The 23724-nt window shown below is 45.7% G+C and overlaps 1 protein-coding gene across 1 annotated transcript; it reads left to right on the top strand.

The window, feature by feature from the left end:
* The first annotated feature begins 9892 nt into the window (after positions 1–9892).
* Positions 9893–11177, top strand: LOC119314430 (protein PELOTA 1-like). The gene has a single exon (XM_037589143.1). It carries the CDS (start codon positions 9893–9895, stop codon positions 11033–11035), a length of 1143 nt encoding a protein of 380 aa, XP_037445040.1. The 3' UTR covers positions 11036–11177.
* The last annotated feature ends 12547 nt before the right edge of the window (positions 11178–23724 follow it).

Below are 23724 nucleotides of genomic sequence, written 5' to 3'. Positions count from 1 at the left end.
GAGCAACTGACTTATTGGAAATAATACATACTGATGTATGCGGTCCGATGAGTGTTAAGGCTCACGGCAAGTATCGTTATTTTCTGACCTTGACAGATGATTTGAGCAGATATGGGTATATCTACTTAATGAAACACAAGTCTGAAACATTTGAAAAGTTCAAAGAATTTCAGAGTTATCGTAACAAGAAAATAAAAGTTTCTACGATATGATCGCAGAGGAAAAATATTTGAGTTAAGAGTTTGGCCTTCAGTTAAAACAATGTGAAATAGTTTCACTACTCACGCCACCTGGAACACCACAGTGTAATGGTGTGTCCGACTGTCATAATCGTACTTTATTAGATATGGTGCGATCTATGATGTCTCTTACCGATCTACCACTATCGTTTTGGGGTTATGCATTAGAGACAACTGCATTCACATTAAATAGGGCACCATCTAAATCCATTGAGACGACCCCGTATGAACTATGGTTTGGCAAGAAACCTAAGCTGTCATTTCTTAAAGTTTGAGGTTGCAATGCTTATGTGAAAAAGTTTCAACTTGATAAGCTCAAACCCAAATCGGAGAAGTGCGTCTTCATAGGATACCCAAAAGAAAATGTTGGATACACCTTCTATCACAGATCCGAAGGCAAGATATTCGTTGCTGAGAATGGATCCTTTCTAGAGAAGGAGTTTCTCTCGAAAGAAGTGAGTGGGAGGAAAGTAGAACTTGATGAGGTAACTGTACCTGCTCCCTTATTGGAAACTAGTTCATCACAGGAATATGTTCCTGTGACTACTACACCAATTAGTGAGAAAGCTAATGATGATGATCATGTAACTTTAGATCAAGTTGCTATCGAACCTCGTAGGTAAACCAGAGTGAGATCCACACCAGAGTGGTATGGTAATCCTGTTCTGGAGGTCATGACTTGACCATGACGAGCCTACGAACTATGAGGAAGCGATGATGAGCCCAGATTCCACGAAATGGCTTGAGGCCATGAAATCTGAGATGAGATCCATGTATGAGAACAAAGTATGGACTTTGATTGACTTACCCATTGATCGGCGAGCCATTGAGATTAAATGGATCTTCAAGAGGAAGACGAACGCTGATAGTAGTGTTACTATCTACAAAGCTAGAATTGTCGCAAAAAGGTTTTTGACAAGTTCAAGGTGTTGACTACGATGAGAGTTTCTCACTCGTATCTATGCTTAAGTCTATCCGAATCATGTTAGCAATTGCCGCATTTTATGAAATCTGGCAAATGGATAAACAAAACTGCATTCCTTAATGGATTTATTAAAGAAGAGTTGTATATGATGCAACCAGAAGGTTTTGTCAATCCTAAAGGTACTAACAAAATATGCAAGCTCCAGCGATCCATCTATGGACTGGTGCAAGCATCTCAGAGTTGGAATATACGCTTTGATAAGTTGATCAACACATATAGTTTTATACAGACTTGCGGTGAAGCCTGTATTTACAAAAAAGTGAGTGGGAGCACTACAACATTTCTGATAAGTATATGTGAATGACATATTGTTGATCGGAGATAATGTAGAATTATTCTGCAAAGCATAAAGGAATGTTTGAAAGGAGTTTTTTAAAGCAAGACCTCGGTGAAGCTGCTTACATATTGAGCATCAAGATCTATAGAGATAGATCAAGATGCTTGATAAGTTTTTTCAATGAGTATATACCTTGACAAGATTTTGAAGTAGTTCAAAATGGAACAGTCAAAGAAGGAGTTCTTGCCTATGTTACAAGGTGTGAAGTTGAGTAAGACTCAAAACCCGACCATGGCAGAAGATAGAGAGAGAACGAAAGTCATTCCCTATGCCTTAGCCATATGTTCTATAAAGTATGCCATGCTGTGTACCAGACCTATTGTATACCCTGCCCTGAGTTTGGCAAGGGAGTACAATAGTGATCTAGGAGTAGATCACTGGACATTGGTCAAAATTATCCTTAGTGGAATAAGGATATGTTTCTCGATTATGGAGGTGACAAAAGGTTCGGCGTAAAGGGTTACGTCGATGCAAGTTTTGACACTGATCCAGATGACTCAAAGTCTCAATCTGGATACATATTTAAAGTGGGAGCAATTAGCTAGAGTAGCTCCATGCAGAGCATTGTTGACATAGAAATTTGCAAAATACTTACAGATCTGAATGTGGCAGACCCGTTGACTAAACTTCTCTCACAAGCAAAACATGATCACACCTTAGTACTCTTTGGGTGTTAATCACATAGCGATGTGAACTAGATTATTGACTCTAGTAAACCCTTTGGGTGTTGGTCACATGTCGATGTGAACTATAGGTGTTAATCACATGGTGATGTTAACTATTTGTGTTAAATCACATGGAGATGTGCACTAGATTATTGACTCTAGTGCAAGTGGGAGACTGAAGGAAATATGCCCTAGAGGCAATAATAAAGTATTATTTATTTCCTTATATCACGATAAATGTTTATTATTCATGCTAGAATTGTATTAAGCGGAAACATAATACATGTGTGAATACATAGACAAACAGAGTGTCACTAGTATGCCTCTACTTGACTAGCTCGTTGATCAAAAATGGTTATGTTTCCTAACCATAGACATGAGTTGTCATTTGATTAACGGGATCACATCATTAGGAGAATGATGTGATTGACTTGACCCATTCCGTTAGCATAGCACTTGATCGTTTAGTTTGTTTTTATTGCTTTCTTCATGACTTATACATGTTCCTATAACTATGAGATTATGCAACTTTCGTTTACCAGAGGAACACTTTGTGTGCTACCAAACGTCACAACGTAACTGGGTGATTATAAAGGTGCTCTACAGGTGTCTCCGAAGGTACTTGTTGGGTTGGCGTATTTCCAGATTAGGATTTGTCACTCCGATTGTCGGAGAGGTATCTCTAGGCCCTCTCGGTAATGCACATCACTTAAGCCTTGCAAGCATTGCAACTAATAAGTTAGTTGCGAGATGATGTATTACGGAACGAGTAAAGAGACTTGTCGGTAACGAGATTGAACTAGGTATTGAGATAGCGACAATCGAATCTCGGGCAAGTAACATACCGATGGCAAAGGGAACAACGTATGTTGTTATGCGGTTTGACCGATAAAGATCTTCGTAGAATATGTAGGAGCCAATATGAGCATCCAGGTTCTGCTATTGGTTATTGACCGGAGACATGTCCCGGTCATGTCTACATAGTTCTCGAACCCGTAGGGTCCACACGCTTAAAGTTCGATGACAGTTATATTATGAGTTTATGTGTTTTGATGTACCAAAGGAGTTCTGAGTCCCGGATGAGATCGGGGACATTATGAGGAGTCTTGAAATGGTCAAGACGTAAAGATCGATATATTGGACGACTATATTCGAACATCGGAAAGGTTCCGAATGATTCGGGTATTTTTGGGAGTACCGGGGAGTTACGGGAATTCGTATTGAGCCTTAATGGGCCATACGGGAAAGGAGAGAAAGGCCTCAAAGGGTGGCCGCACCCCTCCCCATGGGCTGGTCCGAATTGGACTAGGGAGGGGGGCGCCCCCTTCCTTCCTTCTCCTTTTCCCTTCCCTTTCCTTCCCTCCTACTCCTCCTACTTGGAAGGGTTCCTAGTTCTACTAGAAAGGGGGAATCCTACTCCCGATGGGAGTAGGACTCCCCTAGGGCGCGCCATAGAGAGGGCCGGCCCTCCCCCTCCTCCACTCGTTTATATACTGGGGCAGGGGCACCCCAAAGACACAACAATTGATCTCTTGATCTCTTAGCCGTGTGCGGTGCCCCCCTTCACCATAATCCACCTCGATCATATCGTAGCGGTGCTTAGGTGAAGCCCTGTGTCGGTAGAACATCATCATTGTCACCACGCCGTCGTGCTGACGAAACTCTCCCTCAACACTTGGCTGGATCGGAGTTCGAGGGACATCATCGAGTTGAACGTGTGCAGAAATCGGAGGTGCCGTGCGTTCGGTACTTGATCGGTCGGATCGTGAAGACGTACGACTACATCAACTGCGTTGTGCTAATGCTTCCGCTTTCGGTCTACGAGGGTACGTGGACAACACTCTCCCCTCTCGTTGCTATGCATCACCATGATCTTGCGTGTGCGTAGGAAATTTTTGAAATTACTACGTTCCCCAACAGTTCAATCATTCCTTTCCAAATCATGCATATGCACCGCATACCGCATCCCGCATATCATGCCATGTTCATGTGTTGGTTGTTTACTATGTTATGTGATTCTTTCCGGTGTTGCTTCTTCGGGTTGGTTCCGATAACTTCGCGTTTGTGAGGATCCGTTGGCTACATCCGTTTGTCTTCTTCATGGACTCGTTCTTCTTCCTTGCGGGATCCGAGGCAAGATGACCATACCCTCGAAATCACTTTTATCTTTGCTTGCTAGTTGCTCGCTCTTTTGCTATGCCTATGCTGCGATACCTACCACTTGCTTATCATGCCTTCCATATTGTTAAGCCAAGCCTCTAACCCACCTTGTCCTAGCAAACCGTTGTTTGGCTACGTTACCGCTTTGCTCAGCCCCTCTTATAGCGTTGTTAGTTGCATGTGAAGATTGGAGCTTGTTCCTTGTTGGAACATGTATATTTTGTTGGGATATCACAATATCTCTTATTTAATTAATTCATCTATATACTTGGTAAAGGATGGAAGGCTCAGCCTTATGCCTGGTGTTTTGTTCCACTCTTGCCACCCTAGTTTCCGTCATATCGGTGTTATGTTCCCGGATTTTGCGTTCCTTACACGGTTGGGTTATAATGGGACCCTTGACAGTTCACCTTGAATAAAACTCCTCCAGCAAGGCCCAACCTTGGTTTTACCATTCGCCACCTAGCCTTTTTTCCTTTGGGAGTCGCGCTCTCGAGGGTCATCATTATTTTTAACCCCCCCTCCCCGGCCAGTGCTCCTCTGAGTGTTGGTCCAACCTGTCAGCCGCCGGTGGCCACCAGGGGCAACTCTGGGTTGGCCTACCGGAAGTTTGGACAATCTGAGTGTGCCATGAGAACGAGATATGTGCAGCTCCTATCGGGATTTGTCGGCACATTCGGGCGGCTTTGTTGGACTTGTTTTACCATTGTCGAGGATGTCTTGTAACCAGGATGCTGAGCCTGATCGGATTGTCTTGGGAGAAGGAATATCCTTCGTTGACCGTGAGAGCTTGTGATGGGCTAAGTTGGGACACCCCTGCAGGGATTTGAACTTTCGAAAGCCGTGCCCGCGGTTATGGGCAGATGGGAATTTGTTAATGTCCGGTTGTAGAAAACCTGAAGTTGATCTTAACTAAAATACATCAACCGCGTGTGTAACCGTGATGGTCTCTTTCCGGCGGAGTCCGGGAAGTGAACACGGTGTTGGAGTTATGCTTGACGTAGGTTGTTCTAGGATCACTTCTTGATCATAGTTTCTCGACCGTGCTTTGCTCTCTCTTCTCGCTCTCATTTGCGTATGTTTAGCCACCATATATGCTAGTCGCTTGCTGCAGCTCCACCTCATACCTTTTACCCTACCTATAAGCTTAAATAGTCTTGATCGCGAGGGTGTAAGATTGCTGAGTCCCCGTGACTCACAGATACTTCCAAAATCAGTTTGCAGGTGTCGATGATGCCGTGCAGGTGACGCAACCGAGCTCAAGGAGGAGCTCGATGAAGATCTTGTCCTTTGTATTGTTTCGTTCTAGTTGATCAGTAGTGGAGCCTAGTTGGGATCGATCGGGGATCTGTGTAGCATTTGGGGTAGTCTTCTTTTATTTTGGTTCCGTAGTCGGACCTTGATTGTATCTGAATGATATAATGCTTTATTCATGCAATTGTGTGAAGTGGCAATTGTAAGCCAACTATGTAACTCTTTCCCTTATGTATTACATGGGTTGTGTAAAGATTGCCTCACTTGCGACATTCCTTTCAATGCGGTTATGCCTCTAAGTCATGCTTCGACGCGTGGGAGATATAGCCGCATCGAGGGCGTTACAGTTTTAGTCTTAATCTGTCATTCTCTTTACCTTTTCCCAGGTTGATCATGTAATCATTGTCAGGTTCTAGTATTTAACCTGGATAATATATTTGTCATTGTCTTGGCCTTTTAATTTGCATATTTGGGTCAAACCTGAAGGTCCAATAGAATTATCACAAGTGTTTGACAAGCTAAAGTTTGTGAATTTGGTCGACATTTCAGAAGAATGTGATCTGACTTGGACATTGTTTGTCCTGCGAGGCGCGCCTAGCCTCGAGGAGCTATGCGTAAGCATGTGGAATAGATGCGACTTGGTAAGGGGTCACAAGGATAGGAAGAAGCTTCAGCTTAGCGAGGAGAAGAAGGACGCGGGCACAGAGTGGGAATCATCTTCCGCACCAGATTTCAAGCACCACAACCTGGCTGTGCTCAGGATCTTTGGGTTTCAGTTGCAAGACAAGTTTGTGAATTATGTCAATGGCGTCATGGAATCGGCGGTTGATCTCAAGGGAGTGTACCTGCATAAGAGGCCGGGGTGTGGGGCTTGTGTGTGCAAAATGCGAAAAGATGGATACCCATGGACGGAGAAGCAGAAGGTCTCGCTTTTGAATAGTTTCAACATGGATGCATGCCCGCTCTTAAGGATTTACTTCCCGAGCTCAAGAACCTGAAGGATCGATGTGTTTCGTTGACCTCGAATGCTGCTCGTGTATCATGTTTTGAGATTCCTTGAGATGGTAACTAAATTCAACATAGTGAGCAGTGAAATAATAGCCGCGGGTGTTTTTATTAGCTAATGGTAAGTGCTGATAATTCTTCTGGTTATGTAAACAACTTACCAATATTTGTGTTGCATAATATAAGGTGGTGTTATCATGCCTTGCAAATTCTATGAGTAGTGAAATATTGCTAAGGATCTACAAATAAAATTGTGCTTCGAGTTTATTTTTCATGTGCTACTCATCGTATTCCCCTTGAGAAAATGCTCGTGATCCACCAATGAAATCATGTTCTCCTCCAAAAAACAAGGAAGCAGTTAACAGTGGTAGCAGTACTGCTACTACCGATCCTGATAGTCGCACTGCTAATGCGGCGCCATCATTAGTACTATGTTGATTCTCTGACAAGCAAGCATAAGAAAGTGATGTGATCATGGTGCAAGAATTTAAATATTATATTTTTGCTAAGTCAGAGGAGAAAGAAGAGAAGCGGGTTGTAGTTTAAGAGCACAAGTATAATGTATATCTATATCTATACCTATTACTCGTCATATGTTTTACAAAAAAGCACCTGAATTTTTCTTTAAGTAACCCGTGGCATTATCTGTTGGGCTTCAGCTCAACTGCTGCAGCAACTATCTCACGCGTCTGGGCACCGGTTAGTTTTCTGTGTTTAGCTGCAATAGGCCCAGTTCGGCTTGGGGGCGGACTTGGGCTTAGATGGAGCAGCCCCAGTCCTTATGGCATCCCCCATAAGCTTATGTGTCTTAGGTGGAGGTGCAACTGGCTCTTCCTCCTCCTCATCTTCTTCATCACTCCTTGTCATAGAAGGATGTCCAAGCACTCTGGCAGTGGTCTTTCTGACTCTCTCCTTCCTCTCCTTTCCACCTGCAGCCTCTTCCTCTCTTGGTTCAAGAGTGAATTTCATGGTTTCTTGAGTTGAGGCTCTGGCCTTCGACATTGAAGCTCTCTTGGCAGGAGCCTTCTACTGCATTCCAGGCTTGGTAGCAGCAGCAACATACTCTTTCTTGAGTACTTTCTTGGAGGTCATCTCCTCCTCAATATCAAAATCCTCATCCTTAGATTCAGATGGTCTCTTCTTCCTTTGCCTAGTTGCTGCCTTAGGCAAATTGCTGGGAGTGATTCTACTCCCCTCATCATAACTGCTAGAGGGACTAGTGCCCTCACTGAGGTTGAGCTGCTCTTCAGACTTGTTCCAGCTATCACTGCCCTCTATCATTGCTGAAACTGGCCCTGTGAATAGTTGGGTATAGATAGAGTAGATGAGCATCACAAAGTGCAGCTTATTTTGCAAAAAATATTGAGACACAAACTTAATTTTAGTTTTCTGTAGAAAGCATTTCGGAGCTACCGATTTGACAAACTCGATGACACCGAAGCACACATAGAGTCTAAACATGCAGTTTCGGTCAGACCGAAATGCAGTTAGGTAACTCCGAGATGTTAGGGTTTCACAGAGAAAGTGATTTCGGTCTCACCGATCAGTACATTTCGGTTAGACCGAGTTGTAGTTGTGCAATGGCCAGGGCCAATCATTGTGACCAAGATCCTCAGATCGGTCGGCCCGAGATGGGTTTGGCAGAAACCTAACCCCAAGTTTTTGCATCAAATCTATTCTACGGAATTCGTTTGGTGGATAGATCAATCTCATACGTGGGAAGAACATATGCATTATACTTTGTGCAAGATTTGGAGTAATGAAAAGCACAAAGGGTCAAGTCAGTACCCTAACTTGGCGACGGACTCGCTATGACGGCAACGACGGTGAGGATTCCGTTGACGGCGGCGGAGACCAGCGAAGGAGGTCACTGCCGACGACGGCGACGATCCGGAGACCAAGGGGCAGCAGTGCTGGGAGGCGCGATTGAGTGGTTTGAAGGAGTTTCCAATATTTCAATGCGCGGTATATATACCCAGTCACTGTCGGTGTGACCGAGTGGAACGACTCGGTGTGACCGGATTGTTCTAATCGGTTGCGTCGAGAAAGCACCGCATGTGCCGCTTCCTGGCGCAGGCGACTGCTCCGCATTCAAACGACACAAGGACCGTCCGTCCGTCTGCCGCCCTGCTACTTGTGAGCTGTGTTGCGATTTTCCCCGAAGAGGAGGAGAGATGCAGTACAATAGAGATAACTATTTCCCTCAGTCGTACTCAAAATCATTGTTTACATGAACTTTTTTTCCACATGATGATTTTTTACATTCGTGTTGATTTTTTCCAAAAGAAGTACTATGATGAACATTTTGCAAATAACATTGTGTGCTCTTTAAATACACGATGGACATTTTTTCAAATACACGTTGAACGTATTTTAGATACATGATAACATTCACGTTGTCACTTTTTAAATTGACGATGAAATTTTGAAGTGCAATGATGGATATTGTTCTAAACATGGGATGCTTTTAAAAATGTGAACATTTCTCTGAAACTACGTAAACATTTTAATGGGTCTGTATAGCAGGTTTTCCTTTTCCTTTACAGTTTTATACACAAACATTTCTGTGCTTTAAAAAAAGTAACCAACGAACTTTTTTGAAACACCCAATGAACATTTTTCTGATATGCCTGATGAATATGTCTTTAGTTTTAGGATGAGAATTTTGTAAATATAAGATGAAATTTTTTTAAATACATGGTGAAAATTTGTTGAAAAAAGTGATGATGATCGTTTCGAAATTAGTATAAAAGTTTTATAAAAGAATACACAATGACCATTTTTTTAATACCATATGATAAGAAACAATTGTAATGCATGCCGAATATTGGATTCTCATCAGTTTACTTAAGACGGACTTGTTTTACCTGGTCCAATTGGTACCGTGTGTGTAATGGACACCTTGCCAAGCCGTGTCCAGCTGTGGGTCGGCCGCTAATTACGTGCGCATGTAGCTTAGCTTAGGGTTAGGGAAACCAACTCTATCTTCCCTGCTCTATCTGAACTCGGAGTCGATCGGGCCTCCGCTGATCGAAACCAACGTTATAAATAGCTATCACCCTCCGTCTGTCCATTGATCCAACACGTTCGCTCCGCTCGCAACTCACGAAAACAACCGCTAGCTCAGATTGGTATATGCTCCGGTCGCCGCTTTCGCATCCATCGCTCACCGCCGTCGACACCGTCAAGACAGGTCTCCCGTCTCTCTCGACAACAACGAGACCGCCGCGCACTTTGATCCTGAACGATGAAGCTCGTCGGAAAAAGCCTCGCCCGCGACGGGCCCGGCTCCGTCAAGCTATTGCCGGAGGTGGATGACGACCTGTGGGACGCCTACAACCTCATCGCCGCCGGCGACGCCGTCGAGGCCGTCACTGTCCGGAAGATCACGAGGTCCGGAGGCCGCGACGCGGAGCGCATCAAGCTGACGCTAGAGGTCGCGGTCGAGTCCACGGACTACGACAAGGACGGCTCCGTCCTGCGCGTCCGCGGCAAGAACCTCACCAAGAACGAGCACGTCCAGATCGGCCAGTACCATACCTTGGAGATCGAGCTGCGGAGGCCCTTCGTCCTCCGCAAGGAGGCCTGGGACTGGCCCGCGCTCGACACCATCCGCAAGTCCTGCGACGAGACCGCAGCCAACGCCGACCTCGCCGTGCTCCTCATGCAGGAAGGCCTCGCCCACCTCTTCCTCGTCGGGAGGAGCGTCACGGCCACCAGAGCGCGCGTGGAGGTGCCCATCCCCAGGAAGCACGGCTCCAGCTCCGGCGCCGTCGCCGCCTACGACACCGCCCTCAAGGACTTCTTCCAGCGCGTCCTGGCCGCCTTCGTGCACCACGTCGACTTCGACCTCGTCCAGTGCGTGGTGATCGCCAGCCCCGGCTTCACCAAGGACCAGTTCCGCGACCACATGCTCCTGGAGGCCGCCCGGCGAGGGGAGCTGCGCGCCATCACGGAGCACAAGGCGCGCATCGTGCTCGCACCCGCGCCCTCGGGCTACCCGCACAGCCTCAAGGACGTCCTGGCCGCCCCGAGCGTCCTGTCGCTGATAAAGGACACCAGGGCCGCGCTGGAGGTGCCGGCGCTGCAGGAGTTCTATGCCATGATCGCCAAGGACTCGGCGAGGGCTTGCTACGGGCCCAAGCACGTCGAGGTCGCGCATGAACGTCTCGCCATCCAGACCCTCTTGCTGACGGACACTTGGTTCCGAAACCCTGACGTTGTTGCTAGGCGCAAGTGCGTCGATTTGGCCGAGTCCGTGAAGAAGGTCGGTGGCAAGGTGTGCGTCTTTTCGTCCATGCATGTCTCCGGCAATCAGCTCGAGCAGCTCACGGGGATAGCCGCAGTTCTTCGTTTTCCCATGCCTGATCTCGACGACATCGAGATGTGATGATAACTAAGGGCTATGCTTATATTTTTCTTCTACTACTACTAGGGTGTACTACGCTCTCTGTTTCACTTTTACTTGAACTATGGTTTTAGATGTCTCAATACACAACTTTGATCACTTATTTATATTATACGATGTGTTATTTATGTAACCAAGCAAAGTTTATACATTGTGGAGGTGTCTTTTTCATTGAAAATATCAACGCGAAAATCTAAGTTACTAAGCTCCGTGGAATTGCTAGCACGTGGTGGCTTGTGGCTTTTATAAGGTAATGATGGGGCCCGGTTGAAAGTGTGAGTATCGTTACGTGACGGAGTGAAGTCTATTTTAAACTTTGAAAGTTATAGAGCCCGTTCAAAATAAACCCTCACCTCAAAATCCCTGAAGTTTGTACATGTACTCATGATCCTAGTCTGATCCCGACCCCGAAACTGTTTGGCACACCCGGAAACATTCCATCCCGCCCAGGATCAGAGTCTACCCTCACTTACATCGTTACCCCACGTGCCAATCCATTCTCTCTCTCTCTCTCGCTCTCTCTCGCTCGCTCTCTCTCCTGAAATCAACGCAGACGTGTCTGTGCCGCATCGCCGGTGCCGTGCGCTGCTCCAGTCCATGCCAGGACCCGGGCTGCGCGTCGGCAGTACGCCTCATGCCGAGGAGTCCGTGCTCTCGTCGTGAGTAGAGGAGAGCAAGATGATGAGGTGGTGCCCGCACATCGGTGCTCCCCTGGCCATGCAATTAGTGGGGTAGCACGGCATCGAGTAGCTTGACGTGGTGTGTGCGACCACGGCCTATACTTGGTCCTTGTTGAGAGAGTTTGTTGCATGCAACGTTCAAGTCAAGACCGGTTCCTTACATGTTGTTCCACGTCTCCTAATCTCTTCGCAATATACACTCATGTATATGTAATGTAACCTGTTTGATGTGAATACTGAATGTAAGTAGCATCCTAAAGCTTTCCAGCCTTTTACAATCTGCACCGAGCAGTTCAGAGTTGCCTGCCACCGCAAGTTCTCCTGGCTTTGCCTCGACAACTAGAGCGCGTACATGGGTTGCAACCGATACCGAACAACAGAACGCACACGCACGAACAACACAATGTTAGACTATGTATAACTTCTGTACTTATGTACGTATTGTAACACAACCATTATATATAATGAGATAAGCACCCCTAGAGGGTTGCGCTGGTTCCCCAAAATTTATTCTCTTACATGGTATCACGCTAGGTTACGATCGCTTCCGCTTCTAAACCCTAATACCCGCACCGCCGCCGCAGCAGCCGCCGCGCCACCGATCGCACCGCCGCCATGTCGAGCGCCGCCACCACCGGTTCCACTGCTGCGGGCTTCCTCCCGGCCTCTCTTGCGGCTCTGCTCAACCTCTCGCTCGATGCCGTCTCCGTTCCGGCTCCGATCGGGACAAGGAGCATCGGCTCCGTCTTCTCCACGCCGCCGGCGCCCTCGCTTGGGCGTGACCTCGTAGTCCACACCGCGGCGCCGCCGTCCGCTGCGGACTCCGCAGGCGTCGTCCCGCCGCTCCTGCCGCAAGCGGATCACACCGCCCCGCTGGCGGGGTTGGCGGCGTCCGCCCCGGCCGCGGGCCTTGCGGCGTCCGAACCGGCCGCGAGCTTTGCGGCGCCCGCCCTGGCTGCGGTCCCGCCTCCTCCCGCATCGGCTTCGGTGCCTCTGGCTGCCTCCATGGTGTTTGCACCCCAGGCAGCCTCCTCGATGGGATCGTCTTCGCCGCCGCCGTTTCACTTCGGTCATCTCATCACCATCAAGCTCTCCGCCGACAACTACATCTTCTGGCGTGCGCAGGTTCTCCCGCTCTTGGGGAGTCACTACCTGCTAGGCTACATCGACGGATCGCTTCCCTGCCCACCCGCACTGGTAGACAGCGTGCACGGTCCGGTCTACAATCCGGCCCATCGCGTCTGGACGGGGCAGGACCAGGCGAACCTCTCCTCCATCCAGGGGTCGCTCTCACCGGCAGTTGCCGGCCTTGTTGTCTTTGCGAAGACGTCTCATGAGGCATGGACCATCCTTGAGCGCACCTTTGCAGCGCAGTCCCAGGCTCGTGTCTCTGCACTCCGTCGTCAGCTTGGAGAGTGTCAGAAGCTTGACTCCACTGCCACTGAGTTCTACAACAAGGTCAAGGGCCTCGCCGACACATTGGCCTCCATTGGACAGCCCCTCACCGACTCCGAGTTCAACTCGTTTATTGTCAATGGTCTTGATGAGGAGTATGATGCCTTAGTCGAGATCATCAACGAGCGGGGCAACTCGACACCCATGCTGGCACACGACGTTTTCTCTCGGCTCCTTCTCACTGAGCAACGGGTCGAGACTCGCCGCACCAGGGGCACTGGCTCCCTCTCGGCCAACGCCGCCACCAAGGGTGGCCGCTCTTCTTCATCACCCCGGTCTCCCTTGGGGCTGCCACCGTCGCCCGCCTCGGCCCCCCCACCTACTGCGACCTTACTGGGGGCTGGCGGTCCACGTGTGTGTCAGCTTTGTGGCCGCGATGGGCACTGGGCCTCCAAGTGTCATAAGCGCTTCCAGCGAAGCTTCCTTGGTCTTGGCAATGACGGCAAAGATACACGCAACAATGCCCGTCAGGTCGCCATGGCTGATCGTCCCGCGCCGTAGAAGCAACAGGGACACACTCAGTCCTACTCCATCGATCCACACTGGTACATGGACTCTGGGGCGACAGAGCATCTGACCAGCGAGATGGGGAAGCTTCACACTCGTGAACCCTATCATGGCTCCGACAAGATCCACACCGCCAATGGAGCAGGTATGCACATCTCTCATATTGGTCAAGCATCTCTTCTCACTAGACATGCCAATAGGAATCTTCAGCTTCGCAATGTTCTTCGAGTTCCATCTGTGACCCGTAATCTTCTTTCAGTTCCTAAACTCACACGTGATAATAATGTGCTTTGTGAATTTCACCCTTTTGATCTTTTTATTAAGGATCGGGGCACGAGGGACATTCTTCTTAGTGGGCGGTAGTGCCAGGGCCTCTACCGTCTGGAGCATCCTGGCGTCGCTCGCGTTTTCAGTGGAGTTCGGGTCTCTCCGTCACAGTGGCATGCTCGTCTTGGTCACCCGGCCACACCTATTGTCCGTCATATTTTGCGTCGTCATGAGCTTCCTAGTTTGTCTAGTAATAAAGATGTAGCAGTGTGTGATGCTTGTCAACAGGGGAAGAGTCATCAACTTCCTTTTTCGGAGTCCAGTCGTGAGGTGAAACATCCTTTAGAACTTGTGTTTTCAGATGTATGGGGTCCTGCTCAGACTTCTGTCAGTGGTCATAATTACTATATCAGTTTCGTTGATGCTTATAGTCGCTTTACCTGGCTTTACCTTATTAAACGCAAATCTGATGTGTCTAATATTTTTGTTCAGTTTCAAAAACATGTTGAACGTCTTCTCAAGCACAAAATTGTTCATGTCCAGTCGGATTGGGGGGGCGAGTATCGCAACCTCAACTCTTTCTTTCAGTCGCTTGGGATAGCTCATCGTTTAGCATGTCCACATACACATCAGCAGAATGGTTCAGTCGAACGTAAGCATCGTCATATTGTTGAAGCTGGTCTTACTCTTTTGGCCCATGCATCTGTTCCGTTTCGGTTTTGGAGTAATGCTTTCACCACTGCATGCTTTCTCATCAACCGTACTCCTACTCGTGTTTTAAACATGAAGACTCCCATTGAGGTTCTCCTTAATGAACAACCTGATTATACCTTTCTCAAGGTATTTGGGTGTGCTTGCTGGCCGCATCTTCGTCCATATAACAAGCGCAAGCTTGAGTTTCGTTCTAAGAAGTGTGTTTTTCTTGGCTATAGCTCTCTTCATAAAGGTTACAAATGTCTTCATGTTCCCACTAATCGTGTCTATATATCTCGGGACGTCGTGTTTGATGAGCATGTTTTTCCCTTTGCCAACCTTCCTGTGTCTACTGTCGAACCACCATCCCTGCATTCATCCTCTGTTGCTTCTGACCAATTTGATGATGTTGCATACTCTCCTTTGCTGTTACCTAACCATGGTGCAGGAACCGGACGTGGAGCTCGTTTGGAGCTGTTGGAGGATTCACCATCATCATCGTCGTCTTCTGGTGGGCACGTCGATAGCCCTATGTTGCATGGCGTCGATTCGCGTGCTCATGAATGGTCACCCGACGAGCCCATCGCGCCGAGCATCTCCACTGCTCGGTCCGCTACGCCAGCGATCGCCGAGTTTCCAGCGGCTCGGCCTTTTTCGCCAGCGGCCGCCGAGTTGCCCGCGGCTCGGCCCGTCACGCCGTCTTCGCCTGCGGCTCGGCCCGTCACGCCATCTTCGCCCGCGGCTCGGGTCCTCACGTCGCCTTCATCCGCGGATCGGCCCGCGACACCGGCCGCGCCACGGCCCACTATGCCGAGCTCGCCAACGGCCCGGTCTGTGATGCCGGAGTCGCCAGCTGCTTCGTCTGCTCTGCCGGTTTCGCCGGTGGGCCAGCCTTCTTCGTCGACCGAGTCCGAGGCTACTGTGACTGGCTCCTCGTCACCGGCTGACTCGTCAACATCGCCGTCCTCTAGCCCGTTGCAGGCTGCTCCGTCGACCTCGGTGGTTCCTGTGTCCCGACCACATACACACAGTCGCAGTGGCATTTTCAAACCTAAGGAACGTAAGGATGGTACGGTTGCTTGGTTGGCTGCTTGTTTGGCTGCTGCTGTTGCGGATCCATCTTCTGAGCCTCGCTCATATCAGGCTGCCCTGCGCATTCCACATTGGCGAGAGGCTATGGAGCAGGAGTTTCATGCTCTTCTTCGTAATAAGACATGGACTCTCGTTCCTCCACCACCACGGGTAAATGTTATTGACTCAAAATGGGTATTCAAAGTGAAGAAGCATTCGGATGGATCTATTGAGCGTTACAAAGCGCGACTTGTTGCTCGCGGTTTTCGGCAGCGTCATGGTCTTGACTATGAGGACACCTTCAGTCCTGTCGTCAAGCCTACCACTATTCGGCTTCTTCTCTCCATTGCTGTTTCTCGTGGTTGGTCACTTCGTCAACTTGATGTGCAGAATGCTTTTCTACATGGATTTTTGGAGGAAGAGGTTTATATGAAACAGCCGCCTGGTTTCTCTGATCCTGATCGTCCTGACTATATCTGTCGTCTTTCCAAAGCACTATATGGTTTGAAGCAAGCTCCTCGTGCCTGGCATGCCCGCCTTGCCTCTGCCCTTCGTGCTCATGGGTTTGTGCCGTCCACTGCTGACACTTCATTATTTCTTCTACAGAAGCCAGAAGTCACTATGTATCTTTTGGTATATGTCGATGATATTATCCTTGTCAGCTCTTCTCAGTATGCTGCTAATGCTCTTGTCTGCTCTCTTGGTGCTGATTTTGCGGTCAAAGATCTTGGGAAGCTTCACTACTTTTTTGGAGTTGAGGTCACTTCTCGTGCTACTGGTCTTGTCCTTACGCAGAAGAAGTACTCCTTGGAGTTGTTACAAAGAGCTGGCATGCTGAAGTGCAAATCGACCACCACACCCATGTCGTCTACCGACAAGATAACAGCTGTTGATGGTGAGCTTTTGTCTCCTGCGGATGCCACAGAGTACAAGAGCATTGTTGGTGGACTTCAGTACTTGACGATCACGAGACCAGATATCTCTTATGCTGTTAACAGGGTTTGTCAGTATCTTCAGGCTCCCAGAGATACTCATTGGGCTGCTGTTAAACGCATTCTTCGTTATGTTCAGTTCACCCTGACATTTGGTATGCATATTTGGCCGACTTCCTCTCGGGTCCTTTCGGCCTTCTCTGATGCAGATTGGGCTGGTAGCCCAGATGACAGGCGATCCACGGGGGGTTATGCAGTATTCTTTGGCTCTAATTTGATCGCCTGGAGTGCTCGGAAACAGGCTACTGTGTCACGTAGCAGTACTGAAGCTGAGTACAAGGCTGTGGCTAATGCTACTGCAGAGATTATTTGGGTGCAGTCTTTGCTTCAGGAGTTGGGTTTGTCTCAACCACAGCCTCCTATTCTTTGGTGTGATAACATCGGTGCTACATACCTTTCTGCAAATCCAGTATTTCATGCCCGAACGAAACACATTGAAGTTGACTATCACTTTGTACGGGAACGTGTATCGCAGAAGCAACTCCAGATCAAGTTTATCTCATCTAAGGATCAACTTGCAGACATCTTCACTAAGCCTTTACCGCTGCCACAGTTTGAGGCTTGTAGGCGCAATCTTACCCTTCTCAGTTCTTTAGAAAGTGGCTAAGATTGAGGGAGGGTGTTAGACTATGTATAGCTTCTGTACTTATGTACGTATTGTAACACAACCATTATATATAATGAGATAAGCCACCCCTAGAGGGTTGCGCTGGTTCCCCAAAACTTATTGTCTTACACACAACAAGTTGCTTGATCGATTCTGGCCGCCGGCTAGACGTGGATATGTATGCATGCACAGGAGCACTTCTGATCCATTCCCAGCGCGAAGATGGATATGACGCATGGGTCCACTTAATCAGTGAGAGTACAAAGTTATCCCAGCGGGATTGTGTTTTTCCTGGTGTACCAAATTGGTCTAAACTGATTGAGAGGGTCGGGATCAGACAAGGATCGCGAGTACATGATACAAAGTTTAGGGATTTTAAGCTGAGGGTTCATTTTAGATGAGCTCTACAACCTCAAGGTTTAAAACAACTTCACTCTGCGTGACGAGGATATGCGCATGCATGTTAACATTGCGGGTGTATGGACCGAGTTTCTTTAAACCTAGTGACGCATGGCAACATCAGATGCCAGGAAAAGGCGGGCACACACACACACACACACACCCCTGCAAATGAATGCGCACACCCGCCATCGGTCGACAACAAAAACACAACATGAAAACGCACCATAAAGATACACAGAATAAAAAATGCTAATCCACAATTCCTCTAGTACCCAATAAAACTACTAGTAAAACCAAAAAGAAATGGACGAAGTCGATAGATATATAGCAATGCCCTATTAGAGGCTCCTATTTCCCGCGCAGGTCGCGGAATAGTGCACACTCCCCCCTTCGCGTATACATGTGCCTCCCTAGAACCTTCCTTGAGCTGAATTTGTGTTTTTATTTTGTTAGTTTTTCTTTTCTTTTCCTTTTCATTTATGGTTTTCCCATTCTAAAATTTGGAATAATATTTTAAATTCATGAGCTTATTTTGAAATTCATGAATATTTTTTATAACATTTCTTAAATTCGTGGACACTTTTTTGGTATCACGAACATTTTTTTGAACCAATGGACATTTTATGAAATTTGCAAATACTCTTCTGACTTTTACGAAAATAATTTGATTCGACAAACATTTTTTGTATTGACGATCATTTTCTGAATTTGGGACTATTTTAAAATTTGTGAACAGTTTTTAAATTTGGAACATTTTTTCGGTTCACGATGTATTTTCAAATTCGTGAACATTTTTTAACAATAAGATTTTTTATTTAAAAAGAGCATGAATTGCTTTTGAAATACAGGAACATTTTTCTAATTCGTAAACACTTTTTGAAATTTGGATATTTTTCTAAACTCAAGAACATTTGAAAAATTATCCCAAATTTTAGAATGGGAAAACCATAAATGAAAAGGAAAAGAAGATCCACGCAGCGCCTGCCGCAGCACGTCCGGCAATGCTTGCATGCTTTGTTGCAGCAGCCGCAGTGTCGGACGCCGGCGACAGTATCCACGCACCGGCCGCTGCAGCACGCCGTTCCGTCGCTAGGCGCTCTTCATTTTCCCATGCCTGATCTCGACGACATCGAGATGTGATGATAATTAAGGGCTTTGCTTATTTTTCTTCTACTACAACTAGGGTGTACTATGCTCTCTGTTTCACTTTTATATATTACTTGAACTATTGTTTTTTATGTCTCGAATACACAACTTTTATATATCATATTTTTTTATGTAATCAAGCAAAGTTTATACAATGTCGGAGGTGATTTTTCATTGAAAATATAAATGTGTAAATCTACAAGTTACTAAACTCCCTAGAATTGCTAGCCCCTGTGGCTTTGGCTTTGTAAGCCATTGATGGGCCCGGTTGACAGTGTGCATATCGATGCCTGGCGAGAAAACACGCGTGCACCCGCCGCCGGTTGACCACAAAGACACAATGTGTAGACGCACCATAAAGACACACAAAATAGCTGCACGGTCTCAGAACGATCCCAAAGAAGGATAACACAAGACGACCGCGGCCTTCATGAACGGGCTAGACAAACTAAACGATCATAAATTCATAATAGCCCACTAACAAAAGAACATGCTAATCCACAAGGTGATAGACGCCGTGCACGTTATCCTCTAGTACCCAATGAAACTACTAGTAAGACAAAGAAAACAGACACAATGACAAACGATGAAATGGGTCTGCCAATTGCAAAGTGTTGTGGGCAATGTGGTGGTATTGTTTGAGGTGCAAAAGTTCCTAGGCCGACCCAGTGGCAGGTCCCTGATGCAGGTTGTGTAAAGATCAATGTTGATGCTGCGGTTCCAAGGCACGCTAGATTTGGGGCCGTTGGGGCAATTTGCAGAAGTTCAGAGGGTCTATTCTTGGGTGCATCGATGCTGCCTGTGAGGTATATTGCGGATCCGCAGATTCTTGAGGCTATTGCGATCAGGGAAGGGTTGGCACTAGCGGAGGACCTCTATCAAAGGCGAATTCATGTTGCATCTGATTGCAAACAGGTGGTGGAGGATATGAAGAAGGACAATGCATCATCTTATGGAGCTCAAATAATTATCTTATGGCACTAGCACATGAAATAATACACCACTCTTTAGACTATGATTTTTGTAAGTTTAGCCATGAATTTAGGAGCTCAAATTTTGAAACTCACAACTTAGTAAAAGCTTCGTGAGGTTGTCTAAAAAAAGTGATGGTATTGTTACTTCGTAGATACATAGCAATGCCCTGTCAGAGGGACCTACTTCCTACGTAGGTCGGGGAATAGGGAGCAAACGTGCACTCCCCTAGATCGCTATTCACGAATATACGTGCCTCTCTCCCACGGGTTTTGGGAAGGTTCTTGAACCGGTTCTTAAACATAGTGCAGACGCATACGCTCATACATATGCACGTACACTCACCCCTATGAATGCACACATGCACACAATATTCACCCTAGCCTAATGAGCACCTCAGAGAGACTAATCGAACGCACATCATCTGAAGGCCTGCAATAAATCTAGGAAAATGTGAGAACTAGTCTCTATTTATGGTTTTTATTTTGTCAACCTCTTTCTTTTAGTTTCTTTTTCTTTTCTTTTTTGTTTTTTCCATTTTAATTTTGGAATATTTTTTATTTTTTGGAACATTTTCTTAAATTCGTGAAGTTTTTTTGTATCGGTGGACATGTTTTTGAACCGATGAACATTGATATTTAAAAATACAGTTTTGAATTTTACGAGAATAGTTTGAATTGGGAAACATTTTTTGAATCGACAATCTTTGTTTGAAATTTGGGACCAATATGATAAATTTTGGAACATTTTTTGGATTCAGAAAGTTTTCATATTCAAGATTTGTTTCAAATTCATGAACATTTTTAGAAATTAAGGATATTTTTTCAAATTATTTTTAGAAAAATATTTATGAAGTACTTTTGAAATCTAGGAACATTTTTCTAATTCATGAGGACATTTTTAAATTTGGATATATTTTTTACTCAAGGTTTTTTTATGAAAGTTGGAACATTGTTTGAAATTTAAAATATTTCTTAAAATTTGTGAATATTTATTAGATCCCAATATTTTTTTAAAGAAGCAAGAGAAAAAAAGGAAAATGGAAAAGGGGCTCCCACCCCACACCCGCGTGAAATAGGAGGACCTCCTATTGAGTGGGCGCTGCTATACCTTGCGTCTAGCGAGACTGAGGGATGCCTCGCCTGAAGGGAGGCACTAGATGGACCGTCCAAGGCGCGCGGGAGACCAAAACCTCTTTTTCTTGTTTCTTTCATGTTTTTGGTTTTTGCTTTAATTTTACTTTTCTTTATACTTACAATTATTTTAATAAATACATTACAAAAAAACAGTACATAAAACATTTGAAAAAAGAGAGTTAACCAAGCAATTGAAAAATGTGAAATGTGTATAGAGAAAATGTTTCTCATGTATACAGAAAAAGCAATGTGCTTGAAAAAAGTTCATTATATATTTAAATAATATTAATCAAGCATCTGATTTTTTAATCTTGTATTTCGAAAATATTAATAAAGCAAAATGTTAAATGTGTATAGGAAAAAGGTTAATCATGTATTTGAAAAAGTTAATCATGCATTTGAAAAATGTTAAAATGTGTATTTTATCATGTATTCAATTTTTAAATCTTGTATTTAAATTTTTTGAATATGTATTTCACATGTATTAGATATATAGCGAAAATGTACAATGTTTATGAAAAAAGTAGACATAAAAAATCATAACCTTTTCAAGAAATAATCATATATTTTGAAAATGCTTAACGTGTATATAAAAAATGTTGAACGTGTACGAAAAAAGTTAACATGTGTTGAACAAAAATGAAAATGGATGAAAATCGAAAAAAAAGAGATAAAAAAATAAAACAAGCAAAAAGAGACAAAATGAAAACCAAAGTATAATGAAGAAAGAAAGAAATATGTAAGAAAACCAGTAAAAACAAAACAAAACCGAATTTGTAACGAAGAATAAAGAAAAAACCGAATTTGTAATGAAGAACAAAGAGAAACCGAGGAAACCCAGTGAAAGAACAAAAGGAACAGAAGAAAAAAACAAAGCGAAAAAATAGAAAAATAAATAAAACCGGACCAGTGCAACCAGGAGAGTGTGAAAACGTGTGAATGGGCTGACCCATACCTGCGGACTATTATGGCGAGACGAGAGATATACTCGCTACAAGCAAGATATAGATCTCCTGCTATTCAGTGCCTCAAATGGCGAGTTGCAACTAAATTGCGGTATAGGGCGAGCCCAGTACATCGCATGGCTCGGACCTTTGTTTTTTCCTGCAGCGCTCGCTCTCGAAATAAGCACCGACTTCCGATCTGAAGATGTTCACGGATTTAAATGTTGTCATGAATTTGTGAAAATGTTGGTGAATATGAGAAAATGTTATTGAATCTACGCGCGCGCAGCATCCGGCGCAGCACATCCGGCAATGCTTGCACGCTTTGGTTTGTTGGAGCAGCCTCCGAAGTGTCGGACGACGCTGTCCACGCACCGGCCGCTGCACGCCGTCCCCGTCGCGAGAGGCATTCTTCGCCGGACTTGTTGGAGCTGTCATCGTACGCTGGCAATGGCAGGGGCGAGTGGACGGTGCCGCCAACAAGCAGGAACAGGCAAACTAGATCTTGGCGACGTCTGGTTTGTTGGGCGATGCTGATTCGCACGTAGCCCTCAGCTCCCGTCGTCAATTCGGTGATAGAAAGTGACGCTTCTTTCATCCTTGCCGGGCTACTCTGGTGCACAAGACACAACAGTTTGTTCCACGTCCGTTTCGCGCCAACTTTGCCAGCACCGTCTGCTATTTTCAGCTCTAGAAGACAAATTAGGACGCAAAAAGGTTTTGTTTTGTCATCATCAAAGGTAAAAAAGACACAAAAGGTTATGCGCTCGGCTCACGCTTTGTGCATGAGCCCATCGGCACCGACCAACAAGTCTAAACGAACGTTCATCCATTTTCCCTCGTCAACGTTTTTCAGTTGTGATTCTTAAAAGAAACGGGTTTCAGTTGTATATTTAGCTCAAGCTGGTTCTCCTGTGGTATCGTATGAGTTGCTACTTGCAACTTTTTTCTTTTCTTGTTCAACTAAGCTACATCCGCAAACGAAAAAGAAAAAACGCTAGTCCTATTCGAATTTGTTTCCGAAAAGTCTAAAATGTTGTTGTCTCCTTGGGTTTGTAAGGTTTGGACTCAGGATTTTGGTTGTTCGTGCGTCATGGCTAGTTTCAGTGTCGGGTGTTTCAAATTTATTCAACGGCAACGATCATGGCTTCAAGGCGCTAGTCTTTAATGGCATGTGCACCAAGATTTTTCGTCCGTCATCAATAATGTGAAGACGACTCCGGTAGGAAAGCGGCAACAGGGGCATGTTGACGGCTCATTCTGGTGGCGGTGGTTCTCATTCGATGGCCTACGGACCCTCGTGTAATTTTTAGTTATGCTTGAGGTGCTTTTATAATTTTGGTGAGCTTTTATGGTAGATCTGGATCCTTTACGAAAAAGCAAAAAATTGTTAGTAACCCTTTTACTCTTATTGATCATTTGATAAACTCATTCATTCCCCTAAATAACGGTGATAGCTATTTTCATATACATCTTGGTGCATCGGTATCTTTTATAAGTTCTCTTCAAATTCTCACCTTGTTTTTGTCTTAAATCACAAACGAAACATTTCTGTCCACGTGATTTTCGTCCAAACAAATATGAGTTAAAAAGGCTACGCACAATTGTTCCCATGTATTAAGAGTACCGCTCGAGTAATTTTTTTTTTAAGTTGACACCGACCGGGTAAGTTGATATCCATAACTTTGCGAGTTTTCTTCCTTCCCAGGAAAGAAGGAAAAAGGTGATCTTGGCAAGAGAGACCAGCTTTCCGATGCCGTCCTTCGGCGGCTCCCTTCCAACGACAACCTCTTGGTCGT

This window comes from Triticum dicoccoides, chromosome 6A, assembly GCF_002162155.2.
Source record: "Triticum dicoccoides isolate Atlit2015 ecotype Zavitan chromosome 6A, WEW_v2.0, whole genome shotgun sequence".
In the NCBI taxonomy this organism is placed as follows: domain Eukaryota; kingdom Viridiplantae; phylum Streptophyta; class Magnoliopsida; order Poales; family Poaceae; genus Triticum; species Triticum dicoccoides.
Note: the sequence above shows the minus strand (reverse complement) of the source record. Positions and strands in the feature narration are given on the sequence as shown.